The sequence below is a fragment of the Alexandromys fortis genome, unplaced genomic scaffold (assembly GCF_014885135.2).
Source record: "Alexandromys fortis isolate MF-2015 unplaced genomic scaffold, M_Fortis_MF-2015_v1.1 scaffold_44, whole genome shotgun sequence".
NCBI classification, from domain to species: Eukaryota; Metazoa; Chordata; class Mammalia; order Rodentia; family Cricetidae; genus Alexandromys; species Alexandromys fortis.
The window spans coordinates 9,949,154-9,960,790 of NW_026067921.1; the positions used below are offsets into that span (position 1 = coordinate 9,949,154).

General features: G+C 42.0%; 1 protein-coding gene across 3 annotated transcripts in view; it reads right to left on the reverse strand.

Moving 5' to 3' along the window:
• Calu (calumenin) overlaps positions 1-11,033 on the reverse strand; it is a 31,929-nt gene extending 20,896 nt beyond the window's left edge. For 2 of the 3 annotated variants that reach the window (XM_050141508.1, XM_050141507.1), the window contains exons 1-2: positions 10,932-11,026; positions 3,054-3,284 (exon numbers count right to left, since the gene is read on the reverse strand). In XM_050141508.1, coding sequence (XP_049997465.1) covers positions 3,054-3,274 — 221 coding nt within the window. In that variant the 5' untranslated portion in view covers positions 3,275-3,284; positions 10,932-11,026. Of the gene's footprint in view, positions 1-3,053; positions 3,285-10,931 lie in introns of all 3 variants that reach the window. The other variant, XM_050141509.1, reaches the window with a different exon arrangement.
• Between the last annotated feature and the right edge of the window lie 604 nt (positions 11,034-11,637).

Genomic DNA, 11,637 nt, shown 5'->3' on the forward strand with positions numbered 1-11,637 from the left:
AAAAGAAAAAAGAAAAAAAAAAAGAAAAACAAAAAACACAGGTGAATCTGTGAGTTCCAGACCAGACACAGGTTATACAGTAAGACCCTATCTCATAAAACAAAAACAAACAAAAGAAATCCTAGCACCCAGGAGATATGCCTGTAATCTCAACACTGGGAGGCAAAAGTGGACGAGTAACTCCAAGATGGAGGCCACCTTGGTCCATATAATGAGATCCTATCTCAAAAGGCCAAAAAACCCAATCAAATCCAACCCAAAACAAACAAAAAAGTTCTACTTGTCAACATTTTTAACAGATAGATACTGAAAATCATCTAAATTTGTCCTAAAAATGTTTCCTGTGGTCTTTTACATATTATTGAAGATTTAAAAAAATAGGAATAATTTTTTAACCTATAGAAAATGTTTTCTCTCCTTAATAATTACTCTCTTAAAGAATGACGGGGGTAGGGTGGGTGGTGGTGGTGACGACTATGATTTGCAAATTTTGGTTAACAGTTAGCTACCAAACTAATGTTTTAAAATGCTATAATAAAAGTTTATCTGGGATTCTTCTCTCTGTGGGGAAGAGAATTGCACTATGTAGCCCAGGCTGGGCTTGAATCACCAATCCCTTTCCTTTAGGTTCCCCAAGTGCTGTTGTGTGCCATCAATGCCTGGCTTCACCTGAGATCTGTGCTTTCAAGGCAATCACTGCATACAAGAGGGACGTCTGTGACTACCTCTAAAGTTTGGGAAAAGCAAACTATTTAGTTCAATTACACACTGTATAAAAAATCATGGATTTTTCACTTTTTCTAATTATACACAGCTTGCCTAATGTGCTCAATTTTGATATCTACTGATGAAAAACCCAGCACTTTCTCTACTGAAAACGGCTAGATAAGTGATTCTACCAACCCACAAAGCCAGAGGGCCCACTACAGTCCTACCCTAAGTGACCCAAACCTAAGGGTCATCCATGATTCAAGAGTAACTCTAGCCGGGCGGTGGTGGTGCACGCCTTTAATCCCAGCACTCGGGAGGCAGAGGCAGGCGGATCTCTGTGAGTTCAAGACCAGCCTGGTCTACAGAGCTAGTTCCAGGACAGGCTCCAAAGCCACAGAGAAACCCTGTCTCGGAAAAAAAAAAAAAAAAAAAGAGTAACTCTGCAGAGACTTGTTCAAACCAAAATGTAGGTTGGACATATACAATATTAATAGGTATGTCATAAAGGACTGAGAGCACCCACAATGGACTCTTTTTAGCTCCAAATGTTAGCACAGTTATAAGGTTAAAACTAAAAGCAAGCAAGGTCTCTCAAAGATAGAGAAGAAACCTAGAAAGAAAACTGGCTTTCTGATATATGTATTTGTGAATCATCTTCAAATGTTGAGGTATAGTTCATTCAATATAGCAAAGCCATTTTATTACTTCTATCACTGCTGAAGAATAAAACACTGTACACTTTAGTCAGCAGGTAACACAAGGAATAAATTGTTATTTAAGTTTTCATCAAAGAAAACTCTACAATAATATCTTACAATTATAGTATTGCACATGATGGCAAAAAAATGCAGCGTGGCACAACTTGCTACATCATCTCTTGAGAACAGTCCACAAAGCTGTACCAATGACACTCACTCAGGAGAATCTGTTCACAGAATTGACCTGCATCTTCATAAAAATCTGAGTTTTAGAAGAACCAAAAAAGACATGCTTAGAACTCCAGAAACAGCCAGTTAGCGTTCTACTGAGTGAAGATTACCTGCATATATATCTTTGCATCACATGTGTGCGGTGGGGGCAGAAGAAAGGCATTGTATCCCCTAGAACTCAAATTACAATGGTTGTGAGCTGTAGCATAGCTGCTGGAAACTGAGCCCAGGTCCGTTGGAATAGTAGTCAATGCTCTTACACACCAAGCCACCTCTCCAACCTCACTACTGAAGTCTTTAAGAAGCTGCTTAGGGTCACAAAACTTGACTAGAGCACCATCACCAAAAACCATTCTAATTCTGAAAGTAAGGCCATTATTTGGTATATTCATTTTTGTCTTTACTTATTATTGTTTATTTTCTGAGGTACTAGGGATCAAGTACAGGACCCTGAACACACAGGGCTGAACTCCAACCCCAGTTTTGTTGTAGATGACAACATCACATCACAATGTCAAAAGGTTGGACACCCCTATTAAAGGGCATGGTTATTTTGATTTGTATTAAAGGACACCTGGAGAAATAATAAACTTTACAGAAACAGGGAATCCAATTTCTAGTTTATTAGGTACCTAGACATTACCTGGCTTGGGCATCATTGAGTAAATTAGAGAAAGTTTTTTAAAATTAAAAGCAGTAGAACTAAGAACCCCATGTACGGTTCTGGAATCAAGATGATAAAGCTTAGGCTGGGTCCATTACTACTGGTTACTTCAGGACAGTTTTTTTTGTTATTTTTGAATTATGTGTACATGTGCCCGTGTGCTGCCATGTGCGCGTGAGTGCAGGTATCCTTAGGTTCTCGAAGGCGTCAGATACCCTGGAGCTGGACTTAAAGACAGAGAATTCCTTTTTCTAATTGTTTTTAGTGAGCTACATATTTTTCTCTGCTCCCCTCTTCCTCCCTTCTCCCCTCTTCCCCTCTCCCATAGTCCCCATGCTCCCAATTTACTCAGGAGAGCTTGTCATTTTCTACTCCCCATGTAGATTAGATCTATGTATATCTCTCATAGGGTCCCAGATAGATAACTCTTGATAAGAGTGCTAGGTACCGAGTCTGGGTCCTGTACAAGAACAGTATATGCTCTTAACCACTGAGCCATCTTTCCAGGCCTACAGACTGCTTTCACTTTACTCTATAGAAGAATGAGGTGCATACTGTTATTCAGTGGAGAAGTGTATTAAAGGATTTTATTAGGTTTTTTAGTGGTAGCGATTCTGCTGTTAGTACTCAGAAGACAGAGCTCAGTACAGCTTTATTAGTGACTGAACCAGAAAATAAAAAGAAGAGCTGATTTTAAAGGTGCTTCTCACCCCCTGGACCCCTGCCCTGACTGAGAACAGACGTCTTACCCAAGCCTTTCCTTGCTCTCTTCTGGTGTCAGCTGATCAAAACTCTTTGCTTCTTCTGCACCCAAGAAGGCATCATGGTCATAGTCAAAATTCTGAGCATCATTGTGAACTTTGTCACTGAGCTGAGGCTCATGGTGTACACGGTCCTTCTTCTCAGTAGGCTTGCTCAAAGCAAAGGCGGTGCACAGGGACAGGCACATAAGAAACTGTCGCAGGTCCATGACAACCTATCTTAACAGAAGAAGAAAGAGTTAACACAGAAGGCAGTATGCTCAATAATAAGAAATCAAAACATGTCCCAATTAAATTACTAATCTGGTATGTACACATAGCTAAGTCTTTTATATTACCTAAATATTTTGACTTAATCCCTAAAATAAGTACAGTAGGTTATCAGACTTCCGGTCCCTACAGTGGGATATTTTCACCAGTTTCCTTTATGACTGTAGGAATTTAGAGTTCAAACATTTCTCTTCGAGGGACACCAAATTTTTGTTCAAGATGTCAAGAGGTAAAACTGAAAGAACAAATCTTAAATCCTGATTCTAAATCCTTTGCTTTTTGTACTTTTATCAGTGATCTGGTTTTCAAACACAGTTGAATAATAGAATTACCTAGAAGACTTAATGTACCCCCCCCCCCCAAATCAATTCTTAAAATCTCTCAAGTTGAACCAGGCTTCCTTGTTCCATAGCATAGGTTTCTCACACAGACTAACCTTGAATCCATTCACAAATAACAACACCACTATCCATTCATCTGCACAGTCGTACCCCCAGACTTGCTCAGACACAAAGGCCACCAGGTACTATTCAAAGTACAGATTCCTGACAGCCCCTCCAGTCTCTTGGTTCATAGTCGCAGGCAAATCTAATAAACACAAGGCTGGACCTCTATTGAAAAATTCCAGAGAAGCTATCAATTAAAAACCTGTGTCACGCCAGGCATGGTGGCACAGGCATTTAAACCCAGGCAGCCAGGGCTGTTACACAGAGAAACTCTGTCTTAAAAAAATAAAAACCAAACCAAAACAAGAAACCATTTCACAGACTTAACAATCAACTTACTCTATTACTAGAGAGGCTAAGGTCTCAAGGAACAAAATCTTAAAATTAAATCAAAAAGAATAGTTTTCCTGGACTTTCATATTTTAATTAATCTTTCATTGTGAAACATGAATGTTGAACGTCCGTGCCCCATTCCATCACTGAAAATAAGTTCTTAGCAATTTTATAGCACTTCTTATTCCTCTCCTACTCTGCCTCATCGCTGGTATCTCTGAACGTGTCTTTATTTGGAAATACAGTCCTTGCAGTTCTAATCAAGTTAAAATGAAGTCATACTCATTTAGTGTGGGTCCAAAGAGGGATGTCCTTATAAATAAAGAAAATCTGGACACAGAATTAGAATGTTGTGCTACGATAGAGGCAGAGGTTCAAGTATACACATGGGAGTCAGGGAATGCCAAACACTGCTAACTTCTGGTAAGAAGTGAGGAGAGTCGGGAAAGAGCCTTCAAAGAGAGAATGGCCAAACCAAGACCTTCGTTTGAATTTTAGTCTCTGAAAGGGTTAGAGAACATCAACTTCAGGGGCAGGTGAGATGTCTCGGGGTACAAGGCTTACTGTTCAAGTCTGATGACTGGACTCTGATCCTGGAACCCACCTAGTGGTGGAAGAAAGAACTGGCTCCACACAAGGCCGTTCTCGGACTTCCACAAGTGCGTACCCTTACCACACAGACAACTAGTAATTAAAACAAAACTATCAGTTAATTTGTTGCAATTTGTTATAACATCCCCAAGAAATGAATACAAGGTTACAGTGGCCAGGACTGCTACATCTTCTGAAGTTAAATACAGCATGCTGCCCTAACCTGAAGCTTAAACCCAGGCATAGATGATTTTCCTTTCCTGGGGATGTCACCTGTGAAACTAACCAGGGTAAGCACTCACATGTATATGCAAGAATTTACCTAATCAGAAAATTCTCTCAGCAAAGCTTCTAACTTAGAGGTTGCTAATCCAACTACACTCCACAAACACCTCTCGCTGGTTCTGCTTCAAAGTTTTGGGAACCAAAGCAAAGGGAGAGGGCTGTGTTAAGGAATAAAGAAATAAATATGCCAACATAGTCTACATCCTACAATGTGTCTATTTTCCTGTAACCCTCAAATAGTGGACTTATGAATTTAAACTATTAAGTGATTTATAGAGCCCTCTAAATTACAAACTAAGAAAATATTTAGCACAGCTAATAGTGAACATGCTTATGTAAAAGCCCTTAAAAATAAAAGCAGTCAGGCATGGCGATATATGCTCTTAAATTCCTGCACTCAGGAGGCAGAGGCAAAAGCAGAAGCAGAAGGATCTCTGTGAGTGGAGGCCAACTTGGTCTGTATAGTGATTCCAGGATGGCCAGGGCTACATTAGTGAGACCCTGTCTCAAAACACAAAATAAACAAAAAGACAAAACCAAACAAACAAACAAAAAAGAAGAGAGGCAGCTCATTAGTTAAGAGCACTTGCTGCTCTTTTCAGGAGCAGGATTTGATTCCCAGCACCCACAAGGTGGCTGTCACGCACGGGTAACTCCGATTCCAGGGACTTTCCCTGACAGCCACACTATCCACATTGCTCACTTCTGTTTCCTCAATATCCACAGTCACCCTGAAATCTGGCTTTCTCTCTGATCACTGACTAAACTGCCTAAAAGAGTCATTAGGACCAGTCATCTGGCAAAGACAACCCTAGCCAGTCTCCATCTCTGCAATACATAATAGAAAGAAATTTGTAATTTGAATAAGGTCTATTGAAAAAACTGTTCTGTAAGGAAGATGGCTTAGTGGGTAAGAGTGCTCGCTGGGCCAGTCTGTGGACTGGAGCTTAAGAAGTCCAGGGCTGTGGGGAACAAAGCTTGATAGCTGCTAACCTAGCTCCAGGTTCAGGGAAAGAGCCTGTCTAAAAAGGAATAAGGCAGTGGAAAGTGACAGATAGAACAGAGGACAAACACACATGTTCTCTATGTCCACACATACCAAATTCTATTAGAATTTATGACAAAAGGCCTCTTTGTTTTCATGAAGACACACAATCAAAACATAGGCCCCCCCCCCAAAATTTCATAGTACTAGATTTATCTAAATCTATTCATAATAAACAAAACAGAAAGTTTTATCCAAGGCATGTAAAAATACTTTTGTGGAGTTCATTTCTAAAGCATCTTTGTCTTTATAATCAAATGAAAGAAAAAAATTAATATCTCATTCCCCATTTTTTTAAAAAAAAGATTTATTTATTTATTTATTGTGCATATAGTATTCTGCCTGCACGCATGCCTGCAGGCCAAAAGAAAACACCGGATCTCGTTACAGATGGTTATAAGACACCATGTGGTTGCTGGGAATTGAACTCAGGACCTTTAGAAAAGCAGGCAGTGCTCTTAACCACTGAGCCATCTCTCCATCCCCCCCCCCACTTTCTTAAAGTACATATTAACATATGAAAAAAATGATATACATAAATGAGCTACATAGCTGTATGAGCTTTTATCACAAGATCTACAAGGGCAATCCAAAGGTTATAAAAGGTATTATTTCATCCCCCATTTATCAAATGATTTACAAATTTATATCTCAAATTCTGACCCTCCTCTATTAAATTGACCATTTTTTTTTTCTTTAGAGAGAGAAAAAAGGTCACATGTAGTGGCTAGTGCCTGTAATTTTAATATTTGGGAGGCTGAAGCAAGAGGCCACTACGGCGTGGCAAGACGGTTCAGCAGGTGAAGTCACTTACTGTCTGACAACCTGAGTTCAGTCTCTGAATGGTGATAAAGGCGAAAGGGGAGAACTCTGCTTCCACAAAGTTATACTCTGACCTCCATAGGCATACAGATGCACATGCAATGCTGAAGCTGGCACTCATGTGTGCTTGATATCCCCACCCTCACTTCTCCCCAGAGAGACAGAGAAAGAGAGAGAGAGAGAGAAAACAACAGCAAGTTATATATTCCAGGCCAGCTACAGCTGAGATGCAGTTTCCAAACCACAACAAAAGGCCTAGTTAGTACTGTAACCACAAGCGACACTAGTGCCAGGACAGGCTCCAAAGCTACAGAGAAACCCTGTCTCGAAAAACCAATAAATAAATAAATAAATAAATAAATAAATAAATAAATAAATAAATAAAAATATGGTTAGTGCAAATCAAGGCATGTTTAGAAGTGCTATATTTTATATAAATGAATATATGCACCCTGTTTCAAGAAATAAAGTTTCCCTGAAAGCTCTAACGTTTTAGCACCAACCTCACCTATCCTTTCTGTCAGCTCAGACGTCTATGTTAAATTCAGCCTTTCAGAAACATTAAGTCTGAGAGACTCCACAATTATTCCAGATGACCAAACATTGCTCAATGCTAGCAAGTGGGAGAAGTGGGTGTGGCAGTAAAATTCCAGTTCTCTGACTTTGGACATTCAGCAGAAGGGACTTCTCCATCACAGAGTGGAAGATCCAGGGCTTAAAGGTCTACTTTATTTCATGGGGAATCAACAGCTTGACAGCATTATACTTAACTATATTAAGACTTGGGGTGTGAAATCTAGAAATAAAAATGACCTTATTACCTGGTATTCCTTACTTGCAGACTTTAATATAAGAACCACTAACATAGATTATCACATAAAAGTCAAATCACCCTTGATATCCAGAAAGGCACGATAATGACAAATCATCCTGACTTTTCTAGTGACAGTCAATTTACACTAGTTTACCCAATAAATTCCAATTAATCAAGTGCAAGATTACAAGAGGGCTGAGTACATAAAAGTGCAAAATTTGGCTATTAAAGCTCTGAGAATGACTGAAACTATTACCAGGTTTAATTAGCCATACAACCAAAGCAATCAAGCACAAATGAAAATTTTCTGGCCACACAATCAACTTACTTTTTGAAGTGTTTAAGTGTCCTCCAGAGGGCCGGGGTTTGATTCTCAGTACCCACATGGTGGCTAACAACTGTCTGTAACTCTATTCCCAGGTGATCCTACTCCATCTTCTGGTCTTTTTGGAAACTGCGCACATATGGTACACAGCCATGTGGGCAAAATACCCATAAACAAAATAAAATCTCAACAAACAAACCCAAAACAAAAACAACTTACTTGATGAAAAAAAGGCTGTAGAAATTCGGGGGGGGGGGGTGACTTCCTTTGGGCTAAAATTTTAATATATAACTTATGGTTCAAGTTATTCTAGCAAAATATACAGAAAAAAGGTTTGGTGTCTAGTAGTGGATTCTGTTGTTTATGTTTAGCATGCATAAATCTTTGAGAATTTGGTAGTTATTTTAGCCTGATCTTGCTTCAGTGTCAAAGCCTAAAAATTTTAAGATCTTAATGGGGGGAAGCAATCGCATAAGCTCTTGGATGAAAAGACCTAGCTAGCCACTACGGCTGTATCTCAAGCTGAAAGAAGTCTGCACTTCTTGTTTGTATCACTCCACAACAATGACCACAAGCTATACTGTTTTTCTTTAGTTTTCTCAGAGGTTCTACTTTTTGGCTTTTCAACATTTATTTGTGTGCATGCATGTGGTCATATATGAGCTAAGGTTAGAGAACAAGTCTGGGAAATTGGTTCTGCCCCTGCACCATGTATGTACTGGAATGAAATTCAGGTTGTCAAGCTTGGGAACAAACACCTGCAGTGGCTGAGCCACCTCAATTCCACCCTTTCTTTCTTTCTTTTTTTTTGGGGGGGGGAGAAGGGGGAGGGTTTCATTGTTTCTCACACTGGCCCAGAACTCACTATGCCAGGTAGCCACTAGCTTGAGGCAATCCTACCACATGGGCTTTCCAAGTGCTAGGATTCCAGGCATGTGCCACCACTAAGATTGTGCATAAGCTAATAGAAATTATCTCTCTAGAGCTCCTAATGTAAAGTCATATATATATGACATTTTATTGGCTTAATTGGTTGATATTTAGCAACAATGTAGTTTTGCTGTGCTTTCCAACTCCCAATTTCCATTACTAGATCTGGCCAAATGCCAGGTATAGGCGAATATGTGATTTCAGGGGTTGGCAAGATGGTTGAGCCAGTAAAGCCCAAGAACTTGAGCTGGACCCCAGAACCCATGGTGGGAGGTGAGAACAGCCTCCCACATGTCATCTCTCTCCCTTGACTTACATAACCTGCCATGGCATGTGTACGCCCGGTTCCATAATAAATGTACCTTAAAAAAAACTTCATGTTATTTCATATGTTTAACTCTAATATATGTTACAGAACAACAGCATTTATATTTAGGAGTTCATAGAAAAGCGGGGAGGGGTAGTGTACTCCTTTAACCTCAGCACTCGAGAGGTCGAGATGGGAAGTTCGAGGCCAGCCTGATTTATGTATAGTGAGTTCCAGGCCAGCCAGGACTACATAGTGAGACCTTTTCTTTCACACACCAACAACAAACCCACATACATTCATTGAGAGAGAATCCAGGATCTTAATCAAGCATCTCCCATGACTCTTCCTGGCTATCCCAGAAACACCCTGTCACACCAGTGTTAGAAAAAAACGGGGCTAAAGCTCACATACTAGTCTCCCGCACTGAGGCAACGGTATAAAACCCCATCAAAGGGGTATGTAACGTACCACTGGATGGATGGCACCAAACAGCCTGAGCATGACGCCGAGATGAATTCCATCTTTGTGAGCTCACAGCTCCAACTTTTGATTCTACGAAATATCCTGTTGAAGCCCCTTGAAACGCTGTCAGATTAGGCCTAAACAGACTTGCCTTTGACACAACAGTTACAGGTTAGCTCTCGCCCCTCATTTGTTCTTCAGAGCTGGCTACCGCTTGATACTTCAATCTAACTGAATGAGGTCAAATACATATTTGTCTCAGGATAGCTTCCAGGCATAGCAAGGAATATTTATCAGTCAATCCAAGTTTTTCTACTTTCAAGCTCAATTAAATAAACTCGAGGGTCATTAGTCCCAGTTTATTAATGCTGACTTGACAGTCCACGACAGGAAGTGAATGCAATTCTCAAAAAATTCCTGTGCCAAGGCCTTGTACGCTTAGGAATTTGGACCCAAAAGTTCTAGCACCAATCCACTGAATTGTCCCAGTCATGCAAAAAGAAACTTTACAAAATACAAATCACTCTTAATTACAGCAACTATAAGGAATTAAGGTCACTTCTGAATATAGCACGCCAAAAAATCCGAACTAGCTCTTGGGAAAGGCGAGCAAAAAGCATGACATTTAAAGATAATTAATTCCCTAACTAACGTGTGAAAACTGCTTCCTATTAATGACTAAATTCGGCCAAACACAAAAAAGTGCAGCGTTTCTTTCTCAATTAACAAGCCGTTATTAAAATAATGACATTGTGTTCTTCGTTCTGTTCCCCACCTTCCTACACCCTGTAAGACAGCAAACTCCCTTGGCACTTACAACCCACTCACGGGATGTGGCCTTGGGGCGGGGTGGCAGCTCCCAGCAGGCCTGTGAAAGGTGGCAGGGAGCTGATATAAATCTCCCCAATTCTCTCCGACCTTCAGGAAAACAAACAAGAGTGGCCCTCTAGTCTCAGGAACACTGTGAGTGGAGGGGGCCCGGGCGGAGAACAAAAACGCGCGAAGGCAGGCACAAAACGGTGCCTAGGAGGGCGCACGGCCCGGGAGTCAAAGTCTGCTGGGCCACAGCCCTCTCCGCGAAGCTGCGGGACGGCGAGCCGGGGGACAGAGAGGAGTCTCGGGCCCGCTCGAGTACACTGAGGTCGGAGCGAGGAAGACCCACCCCGAACGGGGAACAAGGCGGACGGACAGAATGAGGGCAAACGAGGACCCACCGGGCACCATGGGGCTTACCTTTCCCGGGAGCTCCACGCCGCAAGATACGGTGGCCGAAGCTCACCCAGGGGCTCAACTCCCGCGCACAAGCACCGCCCAACCGGAAGGGGTCCATCGCCCCGCCCCCATCCGCCTGGTCGGCGGCCTCCCTACCAATCACCAGCAAGACCGCTGATGATGCGTAGCTTTTCCGCGCTGCCATTGGTTCCACAACAGCGCAGCCGCGATTGGCTTGAAAGCGCCACGTCCCCGCGAGCGCGCCGAGTTGCGTGGACCGGATTCCCGCCCAGTTCGGGTCGCCCAGCCTGTGGCGACTCTGAGTCCCAGTTCTGTGCTCTGGGGCGTGTGGGCGCGGCCCGCTGACCGTGGCCCCCCCTGACCGCCACGTCCGCATTCACGACGCACGAGTCTGCTCCCAGGACTTCTAGGGTTATTCTGATAGCTTTCTTCCTGCGCTCCAGCCCCCAGGGGCCGAAATAATACCGCGGTAGCATCTCCACCCGCGGTGAACTAGCCCAGCTTCTGGCTCTTGAGGGTCCCGGTTGATCTACTGTACATCAACAGCCCTGCCAACGTTTACCTTTCAGCTTCATTTCCCACCTATCACTCTCCTTCGCACCTCTGCCCAATCCATCATGATCCCCGCCTTCCCCGAAAGCCTTACATTTCACATCCTTGTGGTCTTTGTTCACAAAGCATCTTCCTCTGCCTGAAAGAAATATAT